At 41.2% G+C, this 22,746-nt stretch overlaps 3 protein-coding genes across 9 annotated transcripts; 1 reads left to right on the top strand and 2 right to left on the bottom strand.

Annotated features, from left to right (window-relative positions):
• Nucleotides 1-564: 564 nt before the first annotated feature.
• glmna (glomulin, FKBP associated protein a) lies at nt 565-8,142 on the bottom strand. Of its 2 annotated transcripts, none has more exons than XM_044220342.1 (19): nt 8,086-8,142; nt 7,585-7,668; nt 6,782-6,907; nt 6,571-6,684; nt 6,239-6,347; nt 5,835-6,123; nt 5,636-5,735; nt 5,093-5,274; nt 4,878-4,931; nt 4,313-4,343; nt 3,740-3,829; nt 3,578-3,619; nt 2,876-2,949; nt 2,697-2,781; nt 2,400-2,509; nt 1,698-1,761; nt 1,361-1,496; nt 913-983; nt 565-827 (listed from the first exon to the last, which is right to left on the bottom strand). In XM_044220342.1, the coding sequence occupies exons 2-19, from the start codon at nt 7,621-7,623 to the stop codon at nt 738-740; spliced, it is 1,806 nt and encodes a 601-aa protein (XP_044076277.1). In that variant the 5' UTR covers nt 7,624-7,668; nt 8,086-8,142; the 3' UTR covers nt 565-737. The 2 variants fall into 2 exon arrangements, with proteins under 2 accessions (XP_044076277.1, XP_044076276.1); XM_044220341.1 differs by having other exon boundaries at nt 7,950-8,091.
• A 6-nt stretch (nt 8,143-8,148) lies between these two features.
• Nucleotides 8,149-17,191, top strand: rpap2 (RNA polymerase II associated protein 2). 4 transcript variants are annotated; one of them, XM_044220334.1, is made up of 13 exons: nt 8,149-8,237; nt 8,474-8,519; nt 8,727-8,841; nt 9,565-9,663; nt 9,773-9,838; nt 9,970-10,058; nt 10,161-10,196; nt 10,306-11,467; nt 11,637-11,743; nt 12,232-12,312; nt 12,470-12,548; nt 14,019-14,087; nt 16,878-17,191. In XM_044220334.1, exons 1-13 carry the CDS (start codon nt 8,183-8,185, stop codon nt 17,004-17,006), a joined length of 2,133 nt encoding a protein of 710 aa, XP_044076269.1. In that variant the 5' UTR covers nt 8,149-8,182; the 3' UTR covers nt 17,007-17,191. The 4 variants fall into 4 exon arrangements, with proteins under 4 accessions (XP_044076269.1, XP_044076268.1, XP_044076271.1 ...); XM_044220333.1 differs by having other exon boundaries at nt 10,303-11,467; XM_044220336.1 differs by lacking the exon at nt 12,470-12,548.
• An 890-nt stretch (nt 17,192-18,081) lies between these two features.
• gfi1aa (growth factor independent 1A transcription repressor a) lies at nt 18,082-22,440 on the bottom strand. Of its 3 annotated transcripts, XM_044220326.1 has the most exons (8): nt 22,295-22,375; nt 21,923-22,001; nt 20,874-21,065; nt 20,489-20,692; nt 19,429-19,832; nt 18,980-19,117; nt 18,596-18,761; nt 18,082-18,453 (listed from the first exon to the last, which is right to left on the bottom strand). In XM_044220326.1, exons 3-8 carry the CDS (start codon nt 20,983-20,985, stop codon nt 18,275-18,277), a joined length of 1,203 nt encoding a protein of 400 aa, XP_044076261.1. In that variant the 5' UTR covers nt 20,986-21,065; nt 21,923-22,001; nt 22,295-22,375; the 3' UTR covers nt 18,082-18,274. The 3 variants fall into 3 exon arrangements, with proteins under 3 accessions (XP_044076261.1, XP_044076260.1, XP_044076262.1); XM_044220325.1 differs by lacking the exon at nt 21,923-22,001 and having other exon boundaries at nt 22,295-22,428; XM_044220327.1 differs by lacking the exons at nt 20,489-20,692; nt 20,874-21,065; nt 21,923-22,001 and having other exon boundaries at nt 22,295-22,440.
• Nucleotides 22,441-22,746: the final 306 nt, after the last annotated feature.

Below are 22,746 nucleotides of genomic sequence, written 5' to 3'. Positions count from 1 at the left end.
CTTATATACAGTATATATGGAGCATTATAATTCACACATTTAAAATCATTTAAAGGGATTACATTAATTCACATTTAAGTTATGCAGGTGAAAGTCAAATCAAATGTGTGAATTAAATTACATTTTTGTCTTAAAATAGTGGAATAGTAAATATTGTATTTGTTAAATCTAATGTTTCTTTTTTCCATCTTAATTGCAAAAACAGCAATTCAGTTTTTTGTGATATGCTCAGATAAACATTAAATTCAGTGTCTGAAAGTACAAATATAATGATTAATCATTTAACAATATTTTAACATTGTAAGTCTAATTATTCTGGAGGCATATTATAGATGCCATATCCAGAATTTACCAAACCATAACTTTGTTTTAACCACAGAAAGTCACACATCAGAATAAACAGTACAGCACAAGTTTGAAAATGTATTACAGAAGCAACGTCCCAGCCGTTATTTGGATGTTTTATGGACACTGTATGCAGCATATTTAAATTATACTTAATTCTAAATACCAGCAGACCTGCTGAAAACAACTTAAAACACAAAACACACTAGCAGTGCATGATTTGCTAATTATTTGAAATAATGCATCCATGACTGATGCTGCTCTTTTTATTTTTTTTTAATAAAATACATCAACAGAAAAGTTGAAGTTTTTGTTTTGGTTTTGGTTTTTTTTTTTTTTGCTAGAGCCCTGAGACGATGAGGATCTCTGGTAGTAGAACTCCTGGGCTCCGTCTAAAGATTGTCCTTCACCTCGATGAGTTCCTCTATTCGCACCAACACGCTCTCGATCATGTCAAACGTGTGCAGGGCTGAGTGCAGAGCCTTTAAGGACACATTCAAAGTCAATCAGGTCAGCACTGTACAGACACGCAATCAAGTGCTATTTGACTGAATATGAAACACTGACCTGAATCTGTGACTCTGATGTCATGTTCGGCAGCTTCTCGTCACCAACCGACACAGAAAGCACCGACTCCTCTGTGGAAAACACACATTCGTGCTGTCAGAACACTAATGTACCTGTAAAACATGACTGTCAGAAGGTTATTTTATTTTTTTTAAATTCATCAAACAAATACCAAAGTATGTAAAAATGAAACCAGATTTACAACTACAAAATATGTATGCATTCATATTTTTCTATACTCCTGCATATGGTTTTGTGCAAATTCTCAAACCTTTGCAAATTATCAGATGTATTTTTTTAACACTTTTATGGACGTTTTACAGGCTTCTGCAGTAATGCTGTCATTCTGAGAAAGTTTTTCTACCTTTGCAAAAAAGTTAATGAGTGGTTTGAAAAAGGTGGAACTGAAATAGACGTGAGTGCAAAAAAAGCAAGTGTTGGTGCTGACCTTTGGCCTTGCTCCTCTTGGTCTCCATGGTGCTGTGGAGCTCCCTCTCGTAGTGAGCTCTCGACATGTTCACCCCAACACGTAGCGGCTTTATGAACGTATCTTCGATTTTATACAGCTCAGTCCAGATCCCTGTCTGCAAAATCGAAACAGCAGCAGGGAAACATGATGAGAGCATTTAACTGATGCACTCTGGAAATCAGAAACGTGAGGGGGGGATGTTCAGGAATCCTTCTGACCACTTGAGATGATGGCAGGTAACTTAATCGCGATTTTTTTTTTTATGAAATCATCATCGGATCAAACTTTATACTGTAGGACTGAAGGCTCCACTTACCTGGTTCTCCGTCACTTTGTCTCTGATGACGAGGTAACGCAGCAGGTTCAGAGACTCCATAATTCTGTTTAAAACAACACAAAAGGATGACCTTGGAAATAGTACTTTGATAAAACAATCCTTGCCTTTTCTGATTAAGATCATGTTATACGGTTGAAAGCTCCAGAAAAAGCAAGTATATGGACCTTGAGTTGGGATCGTTTAGTGAATCACAGAAAGAGTCTAAGAGTCTCACTTTTTATCACTTATCCTTATCACTTTGGCCTCTTCCTTCTTTATATGACTTTATGTGATGAAACTGCTTTTGATGAATGTTTCTTACTTTTTTGATTTTAATGATTTTAAAAGGATTCGATCACATTTTATTCACTTCACAATGGAAAAGAAGCGTATTTCCATTTTAGTTTATGTGAAAATTATGTACGAATATGCATTGTAATAAATAATTAAGAAATGTTTTTCTAGGCTGGCTTTCATTATGAAGTACATCAATGCTTCATAACATGACCATTTTGTCAACATGTTAGCTGTATTTATCTCATTAAACCTACTTTAATGACTAATTAATCAATGCACATTACATTTAAATCAAGCTGTAACGAGAAAGAAGCTCACTTTGACATTTTTCTTTAACGGTATTATGTGTTAGTGATAGACTGGCAACTTGTTCATCAGAACATGGGATGTTCTGTGTGTGCTGACCTGTCCAGGTACTGCAGGAGGTCGGTCTCTGGGCCGTCTGGCAGACTGAGAACTTTACGCAGCAAAGGCAGCAGGTGAACTCCCTCAAACCAGGTGTTACTGTTACCCGGCTGAGGACAGGAAGACACAAGGACAGACTTTTACTTTTGTTTGACTTTTGTTTTGTCCAAGAGATTTTTTAACTACAACCCGCGCTCTGCACAGACACTGCCATTTAGCTCTTAGTTACTGCATCAAAACCTGTGAAAAATGTCAACAGAGCTGACAGCCACCATGAAATTTAAAATGCCATCTCACCTGCAGGGCAACGTCTATCTGATTCTTGATGTTTTTGATGACGTAGCCTTCAACTCCTGAGTGATTACTGGTTTTCAGCATGTACCTGAAATGAGACGACCAGTGAAAGTCAACACGCTGGGGGGTGGAACAGAAAGAGACGTTTCTGATGACTTTGAAGGAAGAAAGGTGGAGCTCACTGGAAAAACTTGTACTTGGCTTCAGTGTCAAACTTATCAATGCTGAGCTGGAACACCTTCAGACCTCTGGTTCTCTGTTGACAAAGAATCAAATATGTAAATACAGTGGTGTGAAAAGGTGTTATGCAGTTATGAATGGCTGAAGAAGAACATGCTGTGGCATGACCTTAAAAAGGCAGTTCATGCTCAAAAACCCTCCAATGTGGCTGAATTACAACAATTCTGCAAAGATGAGTGGGCCAAAATTCCGCCACAGCGCTGTAAAAGACTCATTGCAAGTTATCGCAAACACTTGATTACAGTTGTTGCTGCTAAGGGTGGCCCAACCAGTTATTAGGTTTAGGGAGCAATCACTTTTTCACACAGGGCCATGTAGGTTTGGATTTTGTTTTCCCTTAATAATAACAACCTTCATTTAAAAACTGCATTTTGTGTTTACTTGTGTTATCTTTGACTAATATTTAAATTAGTTTGATGATCTGAAACATTTAAGTGTGACAAACATGCAACACTGTATATCTATTTTCAAATAGATATACAGTGGTATATAGAGAATAGATGCAAATCAAACGCATGAGAATTCATAAAATAACTACAAAGGTATTGGTCTACGGCATTACAGTTACACCTACATAAATACACACTAAACCCAATTACATTTTGCGCAAAATTGCTAAATTATCTACTAATGTGAAGGCTTACCAAATCATGCCTTGGACATATCGTCATGACCTTCACCAAGTTCTGAAAACAAACGGTGAAATCAGTGACTGAGCGTGACATAAAATGCACATCAGTAAATTGTCACGCTGTGAGAATCACAGCGGAGTAAAAACTGAGGTTTGTATGAATAACTGTGTTCACCTGAGGGACTGTGAGGAAGGTTTTGATCTCCAGCAGATCTGCAGGCAGACTGCCATCCTCCACCCGCACCAGACTCTTCTCATACAGCTCCTGTGTGACGGTCAACACACATACGTCACACTAAATGTTCCAACACTTGATGATCAGTCAATCTGACAAAATTACACTTGATGCTTTTGCTTGTGTGGATCTGGGATGGCAATGTCTGTCGGTTAGCAGGGTTAGCACAGCTGAGGCTAACAAAGCACAGTTTATAGTGATGAAAGCTCAGCAGAGCCTGACAAACTGAGTCTGAGATGTCCACTGTACAGAAGATGATTTAGGCAACAACATGGCCTTTCTTTTGGTGCCCTCCTCAGGTCAAACCTTATATTTTTTTGCCCCACTAGTGGTAAGGGTCTAGGAACAGCAAAGTTCTCTCCACTAAACAGGTACATTGTACTAGATAGTTCTTCATAGCAGCTGGAAATGTTCTCTTTTGTCACTATATCACCTGAGAAATATTTGGAAACCTCAATACAAATCTCCAGGATGTTGCAAAAATGAAGACAAAACCCCTTCTCTTTAACTCACCAGTCCTTTCTGAATCCTGGACTCCTCAGTTCTGTGAATAAAAACATTATAAAATATTATTATGAGAGTTTCAGCCCAAATACACACACAGATTATTAACCAGCAGATCCAAGTCTTCATTTATTTAGTATGGCAGTTATACTGTATATGCATGTGGTTATATGGTGTGGGAGTAGTGGCTACATAAAAAAAGAAAATAACAAAAAGAAGATTTTTTATGAATTAAGAAAAAATGTTTTGTCCCTCATTTATGCCAGTGTGTTTTTATCAATTATATAACATGGTTTCCATGGACAAGCTGTCATGTAAAATGCTCTTTGTCTTTTCCCATTTAAAAGTTTGAGTTTTTATAATTTTATCCAACATAAATGACATGTAACATTTTTTTCAGATGCCAGCGGCTGCTTAAAAACTCAATTTGAATGATGAACTACCAAACAAATGCAGCGTTTGCCACATTGTGCCATAATATGTGTTGTTTCATGAAAGCCAGCTAAGATCGGGGGCCACACGTTGCACCAGCACAGATCAGAACAGATGTAATAATACTGTGTCATGTATTCACCTGGACAAGAGGAGGCAAACGTGCTCCATATTACACCGCAGACAGAACACAGGACTGTAAACACAGGGAGAGTCAGGAGGATTAACACTGCATTTAAATTCTGAATATTACTTGAATAAGTTTTCAAGCGCTAATTCCTAGCCACGTTGGAAAAAACTCATGCAGTACATCAGTGTCCCAGTACTTTATGATAATAACTATATTTTCGATCTTACCTGAAGACACTGGGGAATGTATCTGCGGCCAGCTGATGGACAAACACTAGGTGAGCCAGGCTGGCCAAAGACTCTTTAGGATAACGCACCTCCTCCTCCAGAAAGCCTGGAACCTGTTTTCTCTTCAACAGACGCTGGTACACAAGACTGGGGAGGGACTCTCCGATAGCACTGAGGGTGTTCTGTACAAAACACACACACACACACAAACACACAGAAACAGACTCACCATTAACATAACAGCTGACAGGGTAATCTGCCCAAACGTGAGTCCAGCATTTATTGATTTTGTATTGACGTGAAAAGGTTGCACTATTAAAACATTTGGTAGGAACAGTAAGTGGTAGTTCAAATGGCCGTACACTCATAACTAGTGCAACTCACTGAGAACATTGCCAGCGTCCACGAAAAAATTGTGAGTTTTCCCTGACACGTTACTGTAGAAACCAGTCAAATTTGCAGGACCCATCACAACATTTACACTAACGTTACAGGACAGCATCAGCTCTTTCCAGAATGTTATGGTGAAGGGATTTGCCGTACCAAAATCTCTGTGGCAAAATTCCTGAGGGGAGACTCAGCCAAAGTGTCAGGATCCTTGAGTTGTACCTCCAGCAGAGGGCGACTCAGAGTCTTCATACAGCTGCAGAACAGAAAAACAAGAGGAGTCAATATTGGCATCAGTTTTGGGGTTCATACTGCTCCTAACCAATGTGCATGTAATGTATAATTTCTCACTCACAACTTTAGCAGTTCTGTCCGCAGCTCGTCCTCTTTACCCCTGTCCTGTTCACCCGCCATCTTCTTTGTGCTCTCATTTTGTGCCTTACTGTTCAGGAGGCTTTGCCTGGCCTCGTGGACAAAGGGTCTGACAAAGTCTGACAGATCGGTGCAGCAGTGACAAAGCGAGAAGACGTCATCCTCCTCTTGCTCCTTGGTGTGAGGTAGAGGCAGTTTGGCCACCTGGTCCAGCACAGAGGACAGGGTCATGCCCAATGACGACGCCTTACGGCTGCCCAGACACAGCAGCACTGAGAGGAAGACGCAGATGAGGAGAGAGGAGGCGGAACAATGGAAATGGCTCTCTTTGAGTTGACATGTGATTACAAGTGCACTGGAGTACATGTTTAAAGAAATGTTCTTTACCTTTCTGTAGAGGGTTCAACAGCAGATGGATTCTCTCTGCTATGGTGTCAGGGTCATCCTGCTCCAGCTGCTCCAACAGGCCAATGAGCAGCTCTTTGGGTCGGCAGGTCTGGAAAACCACAACTGACCCTTAAAAGAACAATTTCATCCGAACACTGAAGACATTAGCGTCTATGCACGGCTAGATTTGTCAGTGGATCATTTTAAATTCTAACCAGTGTTTTATCTTATATCCAATCCTGTGATTTTGGCAAGTTCTGGACTGCAGTCAGTCAACACTGTGAATCAGATCAGCGCATTCCTGACATTGACTGTTGAGCAGATGAACACACCTGTAGCAGGTGGTTGAAAACGGCCAGGCATTGAGAAAGGTTCTTGTCTTCTTTCTTCAGCAGAACCTGAATCAGGGGAGGCAGCAGATTCCAACCCATGCATCTCACTATGTCCTACAGAAAGAGGGATAGAGGAGTGATTGGAGTACAACGTGCAACACACTTAAGAACAAGTCTACGTGCAGAGGATGGTCAGCTTTAAGCAGTGTACCTGATTCTTTTCATCCAGGACAATACTGAGGACCTGTGCGCTGTCGCCCTCCTCGATGCAGGTCCGCCCAGCAATCGTGAAGACGTCATGATCCTCGCTGGTGTAGCTGTCGTCAGGGAGGGCTTGCTGCGTGAAAGAGAGACAAATAAAGGGACTAAAAGAGAGAAAATACAGACACTTTATTGCAGCGAATTATTGTTGAACCATTTAAATTACTGAATTAGAAAATTGGAAATTAGACAATTAATCAGCAACAATTTTAAGGCAAAATGCCTGTTTCCAGCAATGTGGTAATTTGCTGCTTTGTAAATTGAATACACTTAGGTTTTGGACTGTTGTTTGGACATAAACAAACTGAAGAGGTCACTTTAGGATCTGGGAAATTGTGACTGGCTTTTTTCACGACGTTTTATAGATTTACGGTTAATCAAAAATATTCAGTCGTTAATGGAAATAATTCTTAGTTGCAGCCCCACAGTCTTTCAGTCATTACTGAAATATCATTTAAGATATTTGAGGCTAATATAATGTAGCATAGATAGTAGCAGCAATGTTTCTTTCACTTATGACAGAAATGTTTTATTTCTGAACTGATGGATCAGACTGAGGGCAGTGCTGCGCAGCTAAAACAGAGCTGCGTAAATCTAGTAAGCAGTTACCACTAGTGCTCACAAATACATGCAGATTACTTGCACCAAATAAATTCAATCATTGCACTGAATAACATGTCTGTGCAGAACACAGGCATGATGGTAAAATGTGGAAGGTATGTAAAGAGGTGGGGTGTCCCCTGCAGGACTCACACATCTCTGGACCACATCACTGAACTGCTCCAGAGCCATCCCTGCTGTCCTCAAGTGGGGTTTATCTTCACACAGTAGTTAGTCCTCCAAAACAAACAGGAGACTTCATGTCAAAATAATGCACACCACACTACTTGATAATGAAGTGGTTCCTAATTCACGAGTGTCTACCTACTCCCACAGCTAGCTGGCTGTATGAGTTAATTATCATTTATATGTACGGACATCCGGGTTATGTTAAGGTTAAGGTCAGATGAGCCTCTGTGGGCAGTAAAAACTGGACAGTCGGCTATAAACAGAGACCAGAATGGATGCTAGTCGATATTTCTAAATTAGCTTAGCCGTTTGACTGAAAGAAACATTACCTTGTGCTACTCTAGCTATCCAAACACAGTTAAGCACTGTTTGTGTATATAAACGTGGACAACAGGACAATAGTAAGGTAGATACCAATCTAATCTAACTACATGTCCAACAGACCGGTGAAAAGTACCACGCTACCTGGTGAGAGCGGTAACGGCTGGATTGTCCGTCGGGGCTCGCCGTGGAATGAAATACGTCATCGGTCAAAGTTGAAAATGTAGACAACAGAAACAGCATGGAGACGGAGCTGGGAAGCAGGAGCAGAGTCCCAGCTAAAACCTCTGAAAAAGGTACGTTTCCCTTTATAATTTGTTCTCTCGTGTCAATATTAGGCTTTCCGAACATGTCGACAACCTAACAGACGTCAGAAAGGAGTGTAAACATGTTTCAATGTTATGCACAGGTACTTTGTGTATAACGTTAGATGCTCATTGACTGGGTTCCACAGCACAGTGACATATCTTCAGTGGTAAACATTTCACAGTCCTTTTAGCGTTTTATCCATGTTGTCGTTTGTGTGTGGCAGGTGGGAAACGCGTCAAAGCACTGACTGCTGAAGAAGATGCAAGAAGGTGTGAAAGGGCATCTTTTCAATGGATGCTAGAGTTGTATCAATACTAACGTCTGCACCATTTCATACACTCATACTTAAAGATTGTAGATTGGTTGTAGAACATGTCTCTTACAGGACTTTACTCCATTTTCTAGAGATAGTTGTAGTAATACACGTCAACAAGTAACAACACTTCTTCAAATGTGTGTGCTATGTCTTGTGTCAGGAGAGAGGTGGTGAAGGAGAAGTTATGGGAGAAGTTGGAGCTGGAGAAAAGAGCCCTGAAGGTAGTGGAACGTCTCCTGGAGGACAGTGTATCTGAAGACTTCCTGGTCGACTGTGTACGTATCATCTGAGATCACTTTTGCAGCACACCAACAGAAGCCTGAGCTCACAGCTCACCCCTAAGTTGTCTAACATAAGTGAGACATCTGCTAGACATGGCACGAGCACCGACTAGAGGGTGACTTGAAAGTGAAATTTTCTTTCCTGCCTGCCCGGTCCTGTGTTATTTCTTCCTGTCATACCCTGGTCCTATTAGTTTTGTATCACGAGCCACTTAAATATTGATCCTGTCAATTTCATTCTCTATCCATTTCCATCCTGACTAATTAGCCTTTTCCCATGTTGATTGTTACAGTGTTTCTATCCAAAGAGCATGGGTCAGTCTACATTTTTAAATGTTAATTATAGTGATAAGATCAGTACAGGTCAGGCTTAAACAATTGTGACATATACAGTGAGATGATAACATTTTAAATTTAAAATCCATCCCCTCTCACTTCTTCAAGAAACAGTGAAGTTGTCTTTTTCTGATCAGATGTCAACCTACAAATAATTTCTCCTGTCAAGTACTGATACTTAACGTTTTTGCTCACTCAGTGACAGGCAGGCATTTCAAGACAAATAATTGTTCCGTTATGGAGGAAGCAGTCAGTCATCACATTTGCTATGTTTTAATTGACCAAGCATTAGAATACCATGGAAATAAATACGTTGAGAATCATATTTTAAGAATGATTTTTCACTGTTGGGGTTTGTTTTCATGTCTCCTTTCTTCACAGGCAAGGTTCATTACTCCTGCTAGTTACAAAGATGCTATAGAGGAGAGATTCATTGCTAAACTGTGTGGTTATCCCATATGTTCAAATAAACTGGTCAAGGTAAGACCCTTTATATCAGTCCTTTGTAAGTTAATAAATGTCCCTGTGTCTTATATTTTATGCTTCTCATGTGTTTTCTCAAAACTCAGTAGTACTGTTCATTTCACAGATCCCAACTCAACAGTATAAAATTTCTACTAAGACCAATAAGGTATACGACATCACAGAGTGCAAGGTCAGTGTGGATTTAAAAAATAAAATATATATTTTATACATTAACCCATTTATTTTTGAAGAAACAGTCAAAATAAAGATCATATTTTGCATCTCTCTCTCTCTCTCTCTCTCTCTCTCTCTCGTGATTAGTGTTTTTGTAGTAACTTCTGCTACAAAGCCTCCAAAGAGTTTGAGCTACAAATATCAAATACACCTCTTTGGCTCAGGCAGCATGAAAGGTATGTGTGCTGTTTCCATCTCTGTCCTAAATCACAACTGATTATTGAATATTATAATTTTCTACATATTAAGAATGTGTTTGCTTTCTGTCTCACTGACAGTCCTCCAGAAATTAAACTGATGAAGAAAGGAGATGGGTATGTATTAGTTAAAGGGTTTATATTCCATTCAAAGTGAAATATATTTTAGACTTATAATACTTATAATAAGTACACTTATTCAGTGTAACCCATGTGTGTCCAGCAGGAGCTCTGGTGAGGAGGTGATGCTGTTAGAGCGGCGTCTCCAAGAGGAGGATATCGAGGACCCACTCGCTGCTCAACCTGAGGACCTTTACAGCTGTCAGCAGCGTTCTGCTGCAGCTGGCCTCAGCCACAGCGAAAGCAGCGACATTGAACAGGAGCAGGACTTCGTCTCCAGCGTGGTTTCACAGTGGCAGGGACCCAGGGTGCACTGGGGCGACCTGCCTAAACATAGAGATGAAGACAAGAAAGGTGAACGAGGGAAGATTGAGAGGCAAAAGAAACAGAGGAGGGAGGGAGATGAAGAGGAGATTGAGCGTCGTCAAAGTCGGGACGCAGAGAGGGAGGGAAAAATGAGAGAAGACGAGAATAGACGGGAGTCGCTTTCATGTAAAAGAGAAGCTGGAACTGATGCTGAGAAACGCAAACAGCTGCTCTCATTAAACACAGACAAACCTAATGGAGAACAGGTGCCAAAGGAGAAAGGCTTGCCTCAGGAACCCAGTGTGGAAGAGGCTACAGCTAAGCTGAATTTGTGCAGTTTATCTGAGACAGTCACTCACGCTGCTCCCCTGCCTGTTGACTCAACAGCCACACAAGTAGATCTACTCACCTCTCCACCTTGTAAAGACTCAAAACCCTCAACAGAAAGCAAAAATCTCCCTTCTTCAACTCTGATCAACACGAATCAGGACAGCCACAACATGGCATTGACCAGCCAGGCAGGCCTCGACATCACCCAGGTGGGTATGAGCAAGAGAGGGGCAGCAGGGCTACGAGATCTACTCAAGAACCGTACTGCTGGAGCCAAATCCGAATCCACCCGGCTGAATCTCCTCGAGCACCTGAGAAGAACATTAAAGGACTGGAGCACTGACAAGACCCTGAAGTTCCTGTACGGCACTGACCATTCATTAGACTCTCCTTTTGCTGATGTTAAAGAAGACGAAGAAGGAGAGGAGCTGGATGAAGACGACCTTGAGGATGAGGTGACCAATGAGGAGGCAAAAGAGGGTGATGCTGGGGTGCAGAAGAGACCGTCTGCCGCAGCTCCGGACTACAAGATGCTGCAGAAAGAGAGCCAGCAGCTGGAGCTAAGAGTCAGGGAGTTTTACAAGGGGACCTGGATTCTGCCTGAGGAGGTAGAGGACCCGGATGGAAACGAGGTGAGTGGAGGAAAAAAAGAAAAAGAGAGGAGGGTTGGAATGAAGGGACTGAAGAAGACACTATTGAAAATATAATGTGTAAACATATTTGATTAGGACGGTAGTAAGTGTGTTTATGTACTGAGGTTTGTTCTCCAACACTCACACATCTTGTTTGTTCCCCCACCAGGTGACAGCCCAGGACCAGAGCACGAAGAACCCGGTTCTGCCACTCCTTGACTCACATGCTCAGCACGTCATCCAGAAACGAATCACAGTGGAGAAGCTCACAAGCTGGTGTGTGTGCGCTTTTATTTGTGTGTCTGAGTGCATGTGTGTGTCTCTGAATATCTTTGCGTATGTTTTAATGCGTTTCATTTTGTGGACACGTACATGTATAGCCAAAAACCTTTATCCGTTTATTTATGTGCTTTTTCAGCTGTGAACATATGTCATATTTGTAACTTCGCTTGGATTGGTGAAACATAGCTTTGCCAATCCAGAGATACTTATGTGCTTATTAACATGTGTGAGCAAAGTGTTAATGAAGCTGTGGGCCCTTAGTGCCATTCATTACCCTTTGCATACAGGACTATGTATTGGTTTTATAAACACTACACAGAATAACTTAAATTAACTTAAAATTCACATGCTCAGTATTTATTGTATCTGTTGGATCCCTTCTAGCTCCCCTCAATCGCACAAATTTATGGACAGTAAAACTTACAATTTTTCTGTTGTATTCGTCTCTGTGTCCCTCATCTTTTTGTCTCTGTATTGTGCAGTCTCAGAATCATTGTCGGCCCTCTGCGTCTCACCATGAGTGACGTCTCCACTGACCTGAACAACCTGGTCAGGACCTTCAGGTCAGTGCAGCACACACAAATACACACTCCTATGTGCAGGTCTGCTTGCAGAAGGTCTCTCACTCACACACACACACACACACACACACACACACACACTTTCTTTTCTGGTCTGATGATTTTAGCATGCTGACACGGCGAAAAATTCTCTTTTTAGCTGTTTAGCTTTGACGTCTCAAGAAGACAGAAAACACTGTGTTAAAGGGGCATCATGGTTCACATCAATGTATTTAAAGGTACAGTACTAGAGCCAGTAGCTACTCTTGATTTCTGCATGCAACAGAATGACAGTATACTGCAACATTTCTGCAGTGTGTAGAGACATCCTGTTATGTTCATGAGATGGGATGTACCCCAACTTTATAGTTAGAAATTAGTAAAGTACACCCCAGCATTGGATTTGTTTTGCATTCTTGAGAGCTATTAGGGGATTCTGTCATGTCCTCATATATAATATAAGCATATGTAGGCTTTATTCTTAACTTATAATAAAGTTATTGCAACATTTTGCCCACTGAAACTCGTGTGTCATTAAGATTTTTTATTTCTCCAGAGTGAGTATTGTTTTTTTGTTGGTGCAGAGAAAAGCAACTAATCTGGCATCCAGTGAGATCTGTAAACCCGCTGTAATTCTCTGCTAGCAGTAACAAAAACATGCAGCTAATGTTCCTGAGATCACTGAATTAAATTAGAGTGTTAAACAAATGGACTTTATTTAAATTCCACAATATTGTGGGAAGATTTGATGAAGAACTCTGGTGCCCCCTACAGGTAGCCATGAAACTTGCCAACAAGAGGAGATTAATTCACTGTCTGCAAACCTTTAAGTGCATTAGTTCCAGGACCTTGATATTGTGCATGCTGGCTTACTGGGACACTTAAATGTAACAGAGCCATCATTAATGTGATTAGTAACACCTGTGCTTTTCCTTGCTGTGACAAGTCAAAATGTCTGCTGTGAAAGAGGCTTATTGGCTCACCACATTCATTACACATAGTCATTTATTGCCATTGTTTGCCCTGTCAAGAAGTTAAAAAACACATTGGCCCGATTGCAGCTTGAGAATAGATGGATATAGATCATTGCATACACTACATACAGTATTACATGTTTTTTTTTTTAAGTCTCCATACCCAGTTGTTACCACTAAAGGCTGATTAGACCTCAGTTCAGGTTAAAGATGGGTGGAGCTCTGCTGGAATTACATGAAGTCACCAAACTTCACAAACCAAAAATAGGTAGTTATGTTAGACAAAAGAAGTGTGTGGGACTTATTATCTGTATTTTTTTTATTATATTTATTTTATTATGGCATTTTAATGTGGCATTTTGTTTAAAAAATCTTAAAACTTGTACCACATTTCCTGCCATAGCCATACCCTGTGTTCCCATTGGCTGGTTAGGATGTTTTCAACAGGAGTGCTATTAAATCACTGTGTGGTGAGTAACACCTCCAGAGTCCTGCTTCCAGGAATTCTCTTTCTGCTGTCAGAGGCCCCACTGACAAGAGGCTTAAACCAAAGAATATACACAGCGCTGTCACAGGAACATACATCACTGCAGTATTGCAGGCAGTGTTTCTGGTGGTTGGTCCGACCTTGTGCACATTTTATTTCCCTAGTTTAGTTATCATTAGAATCAGGTGATTTTTGTCACCTACCCTAGAGAATGTTGCTCACTTTGTTTTTTTTTCTTAATGTCACAGGTTCACCAACACAAACATCATCCACAAAACTCCAGAGTGGACCCTCATAGCTGTTGTGCTTCTCCATCTGTAAGTTTATAGTGTGTGTCTGTGTGTGTGTGTGTGAATGTGTTATTTCAGTGTTAAGAGGATGCACCGTGACAGCTGGACAGTCTGCTCCTCAGTCGGCCCAGTTGTAAAAGGAAATTAAAGACCATTGTTTCCCAGGAAATACACCCTGTCAGCAAACTTCAAACCACTGCCTCTTCACTGCCTGGGTGTGTGCAACTGTTTGTGTGTGAGTTTTGTTTTTGTTTTTGACATCAACTGTAGCTTAAAAAACGTAAGTAAAGCCAGATTTGTATGCAGTAATTGCTTTAAAGATGCAAGACATGATTAGGTGAAAAAAATCCATATATACATATTGGAACTAAAACTCACATTATATTAGTATTATGCTAGAATTTTCTGTTGCATTGACCAATTTATACTATGCTCAAATCAAAGCTTCATGCACAACTATTCTGTTCTTCATTCAAAGAAAAAAAACAAGTCAACTTTCCTAACTGTGACTTGGGTTCACTTTCAGCTGCAAAGCTTCATGGTGCATTTGGCAAGACGTTATATGGTGTGGCATTGTTTTTAGTCCATGCCGTGTGTGTGTGTGTGTCGCTGGCAGTTCATGGACAGTTCCGTGCTGCTCCTGTCTAAGTACACAGAGACGCCTCATGGCCTTATCTCCACCTGATTGCCCCTCACCAGATCCGTGATGCAGGACAGAAGGCGCACACACAAGCAGCCCTGTACACTCTCAAGTTAAATACACACACACACACACACACACACACGCACTAGTTCCTCTGTATACAGCCAAGCTAAATGAGCACTTTAAATTGCCCCGGCTGGGAAAACTTTCACCTGATGCCCTTCTGACTCTGATTTATGACTACCTCAGTGGCCCCAGGTCACTTTACATCTGTATCATAACTTACATTGTGAGCTCTCTTGAACTTAACAAAAGTGTTGTGCATCTTGAGGTGCAGTAGGTAACACTAATCTATAACTCTTAAAGTAAGGCAGCCTTGTGACTGCAAACTCCTCCCTAAAACAGCATTACATAAAAATGATTAGATTGCAAAAGTGAGATTATTGTGGACAAACTGGAGTTTTTCCAGCTAAATGTTATTGTCAAGTCTTTAAAAATCTGAAAAGTAGGGTGCTTTGGGTTGTGTTAAATACCTCTGGTTAAAATAAAATAGGTTTTTACATAATTATCCTACACAAATGCTTAGTAATGTTCAGGGAATGAAAAACGAAGAAGAGTTTGGGTTGTGATCAAACTTTCTGACCTATTTGGGGGGGAAAAGACAAGATTTGTTATCCATGCACTGTGGCTTTGACCTCATTGTAGCTGTCTTGTAGCGTTGATGTTGAGAGATAGATGTTTAAAACCACTGCTTTTAAGATTTGATTTTATCTAACTGATGAACCACTTAATAAGTATTTACTGCATGTTTAGATACTGAATGGTTACATGACAAGCCATATACTTTTATTTTATCCGTCTTAATAATCGGCCCTTTTGGAAACATTTATTCTCTTTTGTCACATGCCCCACTGGTACTCCTATGATTTCATTAGTTCCCATTTAACTTAAAGCTTCTCCATCCTTCCATTCCTCCATCATGAATAATTTGGTGTGCTGTCTTATCTATCTGCTGCATGGCAGCTGTGGAGCTAGTCTGGCCTCTATTGTTCAGGCCAGCTGAATAATGGATGCCCCCCCTGCAACACTAGACCCTGGGGTGAACCGGAGATTAACCAGCAGTGCACCTCCACACTACAGGTAGACAGGACAGGTAGAGGGGGAGGGCTGGGGGGGAGGGAGGAGGAGAGGGACGGGGGTTAGAGAGGTGACGGAGATCAGCTAGAAGGTTGCAAAGTGGATTTAGAGCTGGAGGTAAACACTCTTCACGTAGGGGTGTTGGTCTGTTTCTGTACAGATGTGAAATTCCATGTTACTGCAGGCCTAATGACCAGCAACACACATACACTCATTGATATAAATGTGGACAAAATATTAGAAACACCTCTCGTTATAACGCAGTGCAGTTCAACAGCACCATAGACAGGTAGGATTTATTGCAGGACTGTGGCCAGGTGTACCAAATAAACAGTTTACTGATTGTACTCTACGGTCATTAAGACTTACTGTATATGTGCAGCCAGGAGCACACTCACAGCTAAGACACACACTTGGCTAGAGGCTGAATGTGTGAAAGTGTAACTAGCCGTATGTGGTGTGTGTGTGTGAAGCATTTTCAAAGGCTATCAGAGGCGCGTATTTTTAACGTGCATCTTTGTGAAGATTTACAACATCTTAAATGAACAAATATATAGATTGTAATTTCTCTCATCTTTACATGGAGTTTAGATCTTACTGGATGATTCGGGGTATAAGCAGTGAGCCGAGGTTTGTTCTACAAAGCAGGTTTACTGAGTTATCTGCATAACTTTGCTGAGTAAAAACTAGAACCCTCAAATCTACTTCATGGACTGATGATTTTAAAAAAAAGACTTGATCTGTGTTTTATTCAACAACGTTATGACTCAGTAAACCTCTTTTTGTTTAGACAAAACGTGAACCTTAGTCAGCACTCAATACCCTAGCTAAGTGAGAGAACATGTGGCTTGAATAAGAACTTAGTTTCAAAATAAGGAGTCTTTATAATGACTGTTGAAGTGTGTCCTTGAAATGTAATTACATTTATGAGCGTATTAATGTTCCATTTTTGTTTTGGGGTCTGGTATGTTATAGGAATCTGTAACAACAATAGCCTGGTCAGACTGTGTGTGACTGTGTATGATTTTGTGTTTCAGGTTGTCAGAGGTGTCTCTGGTGGTGCGGGAAGCCTTGGAGACGGCAGCATCAGTGGAGTATTTGAACACACTGATGGAGGAGCTCGGTCTACAGGAGCAGGACCTTCTGAACTTAGTCCGGCTGTTTAAAACCCCGGCACTCTGAAAGAGACACACACACACACACACACACACACACACACACACACACACACACACACAGCCAGACATGGACATATGAATAATGAATATACTCTCAGGATCTCTGACTTAATAAAGTAGATATTTGGGTATGTTTGTTTTCCACAAATAAAGTTGTTTGTAATAACCTTTAATACAAAATCTCATGTCCTTTCTATTTTAAATGTTTATGTGGTTTAACTGATGTAGGATATAGGAGTGGCGTCTGCAGGCTTTTTTACTGTTGATATAGTGCAGCAGCATTATTGTATGTACACAATCTGTGGTGAGATATGTGCAAATCAGATCCCTGAAGTTTTAGAGCCCTGGATGTTTAACCAACCAAATAAATCACACCCAGCTTTTCCCAGTGAAAACGCCATGTGGACATGCTGGCTATTGCTGTGCTGGAATAACTTCTGCTGTAATAAAAGTGACGCTATTTCACCAGACTTCCTTCACAGTGAGGTTTATGGCACCATAATGTCATTTGTTATATGGGTATGTTAACAATGCGTGTGTCTGAAAATATTTGGTTTTGAACAGGTGGCACACGCAACAAAACGTTTTTCTATTTAATAGTGGAGATAAAACTTTGACCTGTCATGCAGATTGGGGACGTGATTGATGGCCCGCATGGCTTAACACAGCTTCTCGTTTTTCACAACGTACCAGCAATCAGTGGACCGAGGCAGAGAAGGATTATTTTTTAAAAAGTGTTCAGTTTTTAAAGATATTATAGTGGATTCAAACTTTAAAAACAAAATCTAAATAATGAGAAATGTTTTCTTATAATTTTAGGAAGCAATTAAATGTAGAAAGATTGAAATCAAAGGCTCATCAATTCCTAACTTAAAAAAACTGACAACCAAAAGTTAATGTTTAATCCCTGACTATATAACAAATTGACTGAATTGAAAACGCAGGATTTGGTTATTTAAAAGTGATAATTCATTTCAGAAATGAAATGAAAAAAAAAAACATCAAACGTTGGAAACCAATGTTCACAGCCTATATGCTTTTTAATTTTAATAATAATGTAAAATCACACTCGATAAATAAACTTTTATTTCCATAAGATCTGCCAGAATATCTCAGGCTACTACATTCAACAACAGGAAAACGTAGGCCAATGCAACAAACAATACAATAAAATACAACACGACCATCCACATGCGTAGTCGGGAGTAGGCCTACATTAAAAGTGCAGGATTTCATGCTAAACCATCGAAGTCTGCTCATTTGAGCCCGTGCTGCGTCTCCTTGTGTCTCCTCAGGTCCACTTTCCTCTGGAAACCTTTCCCGCAGAGGTCACAGCCGAAAGGTTTGAAGCCTGTGTGTTTCCTACTGTGCGTGATGAGGTTGGAGCTCTGACTGAAGGCCTTACCGCACACCTGGCACTTGTGCGGCTTCTCACCTGCAGCAGTAACGAGATCACACAGTTGGAAATGTCAGTGTAGAGCCATTTTTTACGCATTACGCACGGTGAGGCGTTGAATGGCATTTGTGGTTATTTTGTTGCATTTATGATGACTTTCCCTTTGTGCAGTGTCTCTCACCTGTGTGGATGAACGTGTGTTTTTTCATGTCTGACTTTTGGTGGAACCTCTTCCCGCAGTACTGGCACGGATAAGGCCGCGTGTCCGAGTGGATGAGCAGGTGCGTGGACAGTGTGGAGGAGCGCTTGAAGCTTTTCCCGCAGATTTTACAGCTGAAGATCCTCTCCTGTAAAACATGTAAAGTGTCAGCGTGGAAGGCCTCAAAACATTAGATTCAACTGCAGAAACACCGCAGGCCTAAATACTCAGACTGGTTTGGGACGTTGTGGTGGCAAAAAAAAAAAACGCTATCCGGGGCCTTTGCGTCCAGGATGTGGGCCCAGAGGTCCTTGAGTTTATATAGCTTCTAACTTATGCAACAGTGTATTCCAGTTGGAGGCCTACCTGCGAGTGAACCGCTCTGTGCTGATCCAGGCTCACTGCGTGTCCGAAGGTTTTCCCGCAGATCCCGCACTCAAACGGCCGCGTCCCGCTGTGCGACCGCCGCACGTGAACCTCCAACCCGTGAGGTGTGGAGAACACCTTTGGGGGAAAACAGACGGATGACATTTTTACTTCGAAATCCAACTCAAAATGCAAAATGGGGGGAAAACATATAGTGATCCTTTATCAAATATCTCATTAGCAGTCACTAATTTTACGGTTGAAATGACATTCAAATTAAACTTTTACTTGAATATAGGAACATAATTGGCACTGGTATGCCCTGATCACCAATAAAACACCGCTGAGATCATTTGAAACGTCTCTGCAAACTCAAACAATATTAGAACACGGGGACTATTAGCCTATGGTGTTGGTCAATACGCTTCAGTAAACTTTGGTAAACTTACCTTGCAACATTTAATGCACGTATAGGATCCACTTGACTCGAGATTAGAGCAAATGAAATCATTTTCAGACTTGATTTCCGTCCCGCGGGGCTTCTGCTTTACTCCCACATACAGATCGTCTCCGTCCCGCATCCTGCAGATCTGGTGGGCCGTTGAAGAATAGTCCTGGTAGCATCCGGCCACCGGACCCCGCTGTGCGTACAGCGGCTCGGTGCCGCTGTCCTCTGCACCGTAGATGCTGTCGGGTGAGTGAGACTCCCTGTGGCCTTGGAGGTGGTGTTGATATGGCCCCTGGACCCGATGTTTGTGCTCAGAGCCGGAGTACGCCGTCCAGGAGTAAGGAAAGAGCGGGATGTTGAAGTGCTGGCCGTCCTCCGCGGCTGGAGTGGAGCATTGCTCTGAATCTGGAAGTTGATTTGAATTTAGTGTGAGTTGATATTCTTACAAATGAGTGCGATCTGCAGTTCATGGCGTTCATGGCAGTTCATGGCTTACTGGAAATGGCTAAGTGACATGCGTAATAGTCTAATTTTAGAGTACAACAAACAACTGAAACCTTCAAGTTCCCGCATCAAAATATTACACCTCACATATATCAAATAGATTTTTGTGTTCAAGAAGTGCAATGACTGACAAGATATTTGACTTTTTTTCAATTAACTCAATTAAATCACTTATTAAATGCAGATGCAAAAGTTTGCCTATCAATTAACATTATAGCACATTCTTGGATCCCCCTGTTTTGACTCCCAAATCGTGACAATCAATGCGTTTGATCTTTGTTCTCCTTCATAATACTCAAAACTACAATATTATAATATAATAATATTAATAATATAATACAGAAGTGTTAAGAGTGCTGAAAAATGTTCAAAAGTTTACCCATAAATCTGATATGGATCTATGGCAACTGTTGAAAACTACATTTTTAAGCTCACTGGTCTAATACTAATGACGCACTCACAGGCCCAACATTAACAAACCGTGCTGTATTTTTTAATACTGACATTTCTAAAAACAACTGTAGAAAACGCGTAGATGAAAATGTATCTGAATAGACCTGGTGAGGAAGAGGGAGACGGGGGACGCCAGAAATCACAGTCGGAAGATCGGTCACACACGCTGCCTCCGCAGCTCAGCGGGGAGCTGGAGAACAGCGACCCCGGGGACAGCAGCCTGGAACCGGGCGACAGTCTTTCAGCGCCGGCGCTCACATCCTCCTGCGGCTCCAAGTTGGACTCAAACTCCCTCTGAGATTTGGTCTCTGATGACAGCAGAGGAGAGCAATGAAACGGACTGACGGCGCAACGGCATGGTGTCAATTTGTAGATCGAGGAAATTAATTCTATTTTAATTAGGAAAATGGGATGTGAATCATTTCCACGAGGACGATTACTGGCGTTATTCAACCATTGTCGTGCGTAATTACGCACAAATGAACCTACCTGCGCACACGTGAGCCAGAATAGTGTCCAGTCTACTATAGTCATCGTCCAGGTACCGGGGCTGGTGGTAGCTGTGGGCCCTTTTACTCTTCACCAGGAAAGACCTCGGCATGTTTTCCTTCTTTCTTTTTCAGTGCCGCTCAGGTCTGAAATCCACCACTTCACTTCAGTCCTCTCCACGCAGCTTTATCTCTGGACAGATTGGAACACTATTGGTTGACAGGCGAGACGGCGTTGGGATTTTTGGCAGGCTATTACGCATGCGCAGAGTGGCCGTATCGTTTACCAGGTGTCGCGGGGCAGGTGGCCAAAAGCGGGACCACCGTCCCCCCCCCGAAGGATCCAGGTAGAAATGGGATTTGAGAGGACATATTGTATGTCCTTAATGGTATAGCTGTAAATGTGACGGAGGCTGGATCACAAGAGGACGTTTACAGGGATGTTTTGTAACTTAGAGTTTATTAAAGGCATATGTTCGCTTAGACTAAATCTTTGTTATCGAAATTGATAGTGTGATATTAATTAATTAATTACAATGTCGACTATTTTTAAACTAAAAAAGCTGAAATGATATGTGTTTATATGGAGTGTTTTGTTCTATTATATAGCTTTTCCAATTGATGTCTACAGTTGGCTGTTTAAACATCGCAAGAAATTCAAAGAAATTAAAACCGAGATTGGATTTGTGCGCTTGCCAGTCTGGAACAATAATGGCTGAGATTCGTATTACAAGGCTCAACTCTATATTAACTGAACATAATATGACAACGTTGGTCATTTTGGAGTCTCGCCGAGCCAGATGAATCAAACACAGGCCTGTAACAATAACCAATATGATTTGAATGTGATGAGACGTGAAATGTGTGTGTGTGTGTGTGTGTGTGTGTGGATGGTTCCATGCAGGCAGAGCAGGCTGTGATGGATAATGACCTATTTGTTTGACTGGTTGTAAAGTGATCCTGTTAATGAGACGCGCACGGCCGCTCTGCACAACAGCCTGCTGGTGGGGAGCCGAAGTATCCCTTTACAGTTACACTGCTTCAGCTTACCCGCACTGACTTCCGCCTTATTGTTTTACATCATTAAAGCCCCCTCCCGGCCCATACACAGGCCCAATTAGGAGGTCCACTGAAAAAAATGCAGGATAGGATGCATAAGTTTCAACTGAAACATATTTAAAAAAAATTTTTTTTTTAAATCAGCATATAGGTAAAACGTTTTCAGGAGAAATCTGTCAGGCTCAAATGCAAATCATAGCAAAGATTTGGGCTCTGTTCAAGGTCAGACCAAAGCAAAGCGGTATCGATTTTTGTCCGACGTGGGAACCGAGTTTGTTTGATGCAGCTGCGACAAGTTAGAGACATGCAAGCAAAGCGCAGATAGCCAGAGGCGTAAAGCTGAAACACATGTCCCATACTCACACAGCACTGACACTGCAGGTACTATATCCCAGCTCTGCGAACACACACTGTCCTGACCTCTGTCCACATTTAGTCTGACTGTCAAATTATCAGTCACAAGCTGCAGAGAGACACCACAAAACCCTGTGTTGCTCATTCTGAGACACACTCTCTCTCTTTCTCTCTTCCACACACACACACCCTCACTATTTCTCTCTCTTTCTTCCCCTCCCTGCCTCTCTCAGAACATTTTCATGTTAATCAGCCATAAATGTCAAACAAAAACACTGATTAATGTTTTGATAAAAATAGATGCTTTAAGTTGCCTTTTAGAATTGGTCTCCTTTCATTATTACATGCTTTTATTCCAAATGAGAGACAGAATTCTTAAAAGTGACTCTTAGAAATATAAAATGTTCAATTTTTGTGACTCATTTAACTTTAGATCACATGTCATATCTGATTGGCACTTT

This window comes from Siniperca chuatsi, linkage group LG13, assembly GCF_020085105.1.
Source record: "Siniperca chuatsi isolate FFG_IHB_CAS linkage group LG13, ASM2008510v1, whole genome shotgun sequence".
In the NCBI taxonomy this organism is placed as follows: Eukaryota; Metazoa; Chordata; class Actinopteri; order Centrarchiformes; family Sinipercidae; genus Siniperca; species Siniperca chuatsi.
The sequence above is the reverse complement of the archived record's forward strand: the minus strand, read 5'-3'. Positions and strand labels throughout refer to the sequence as shown.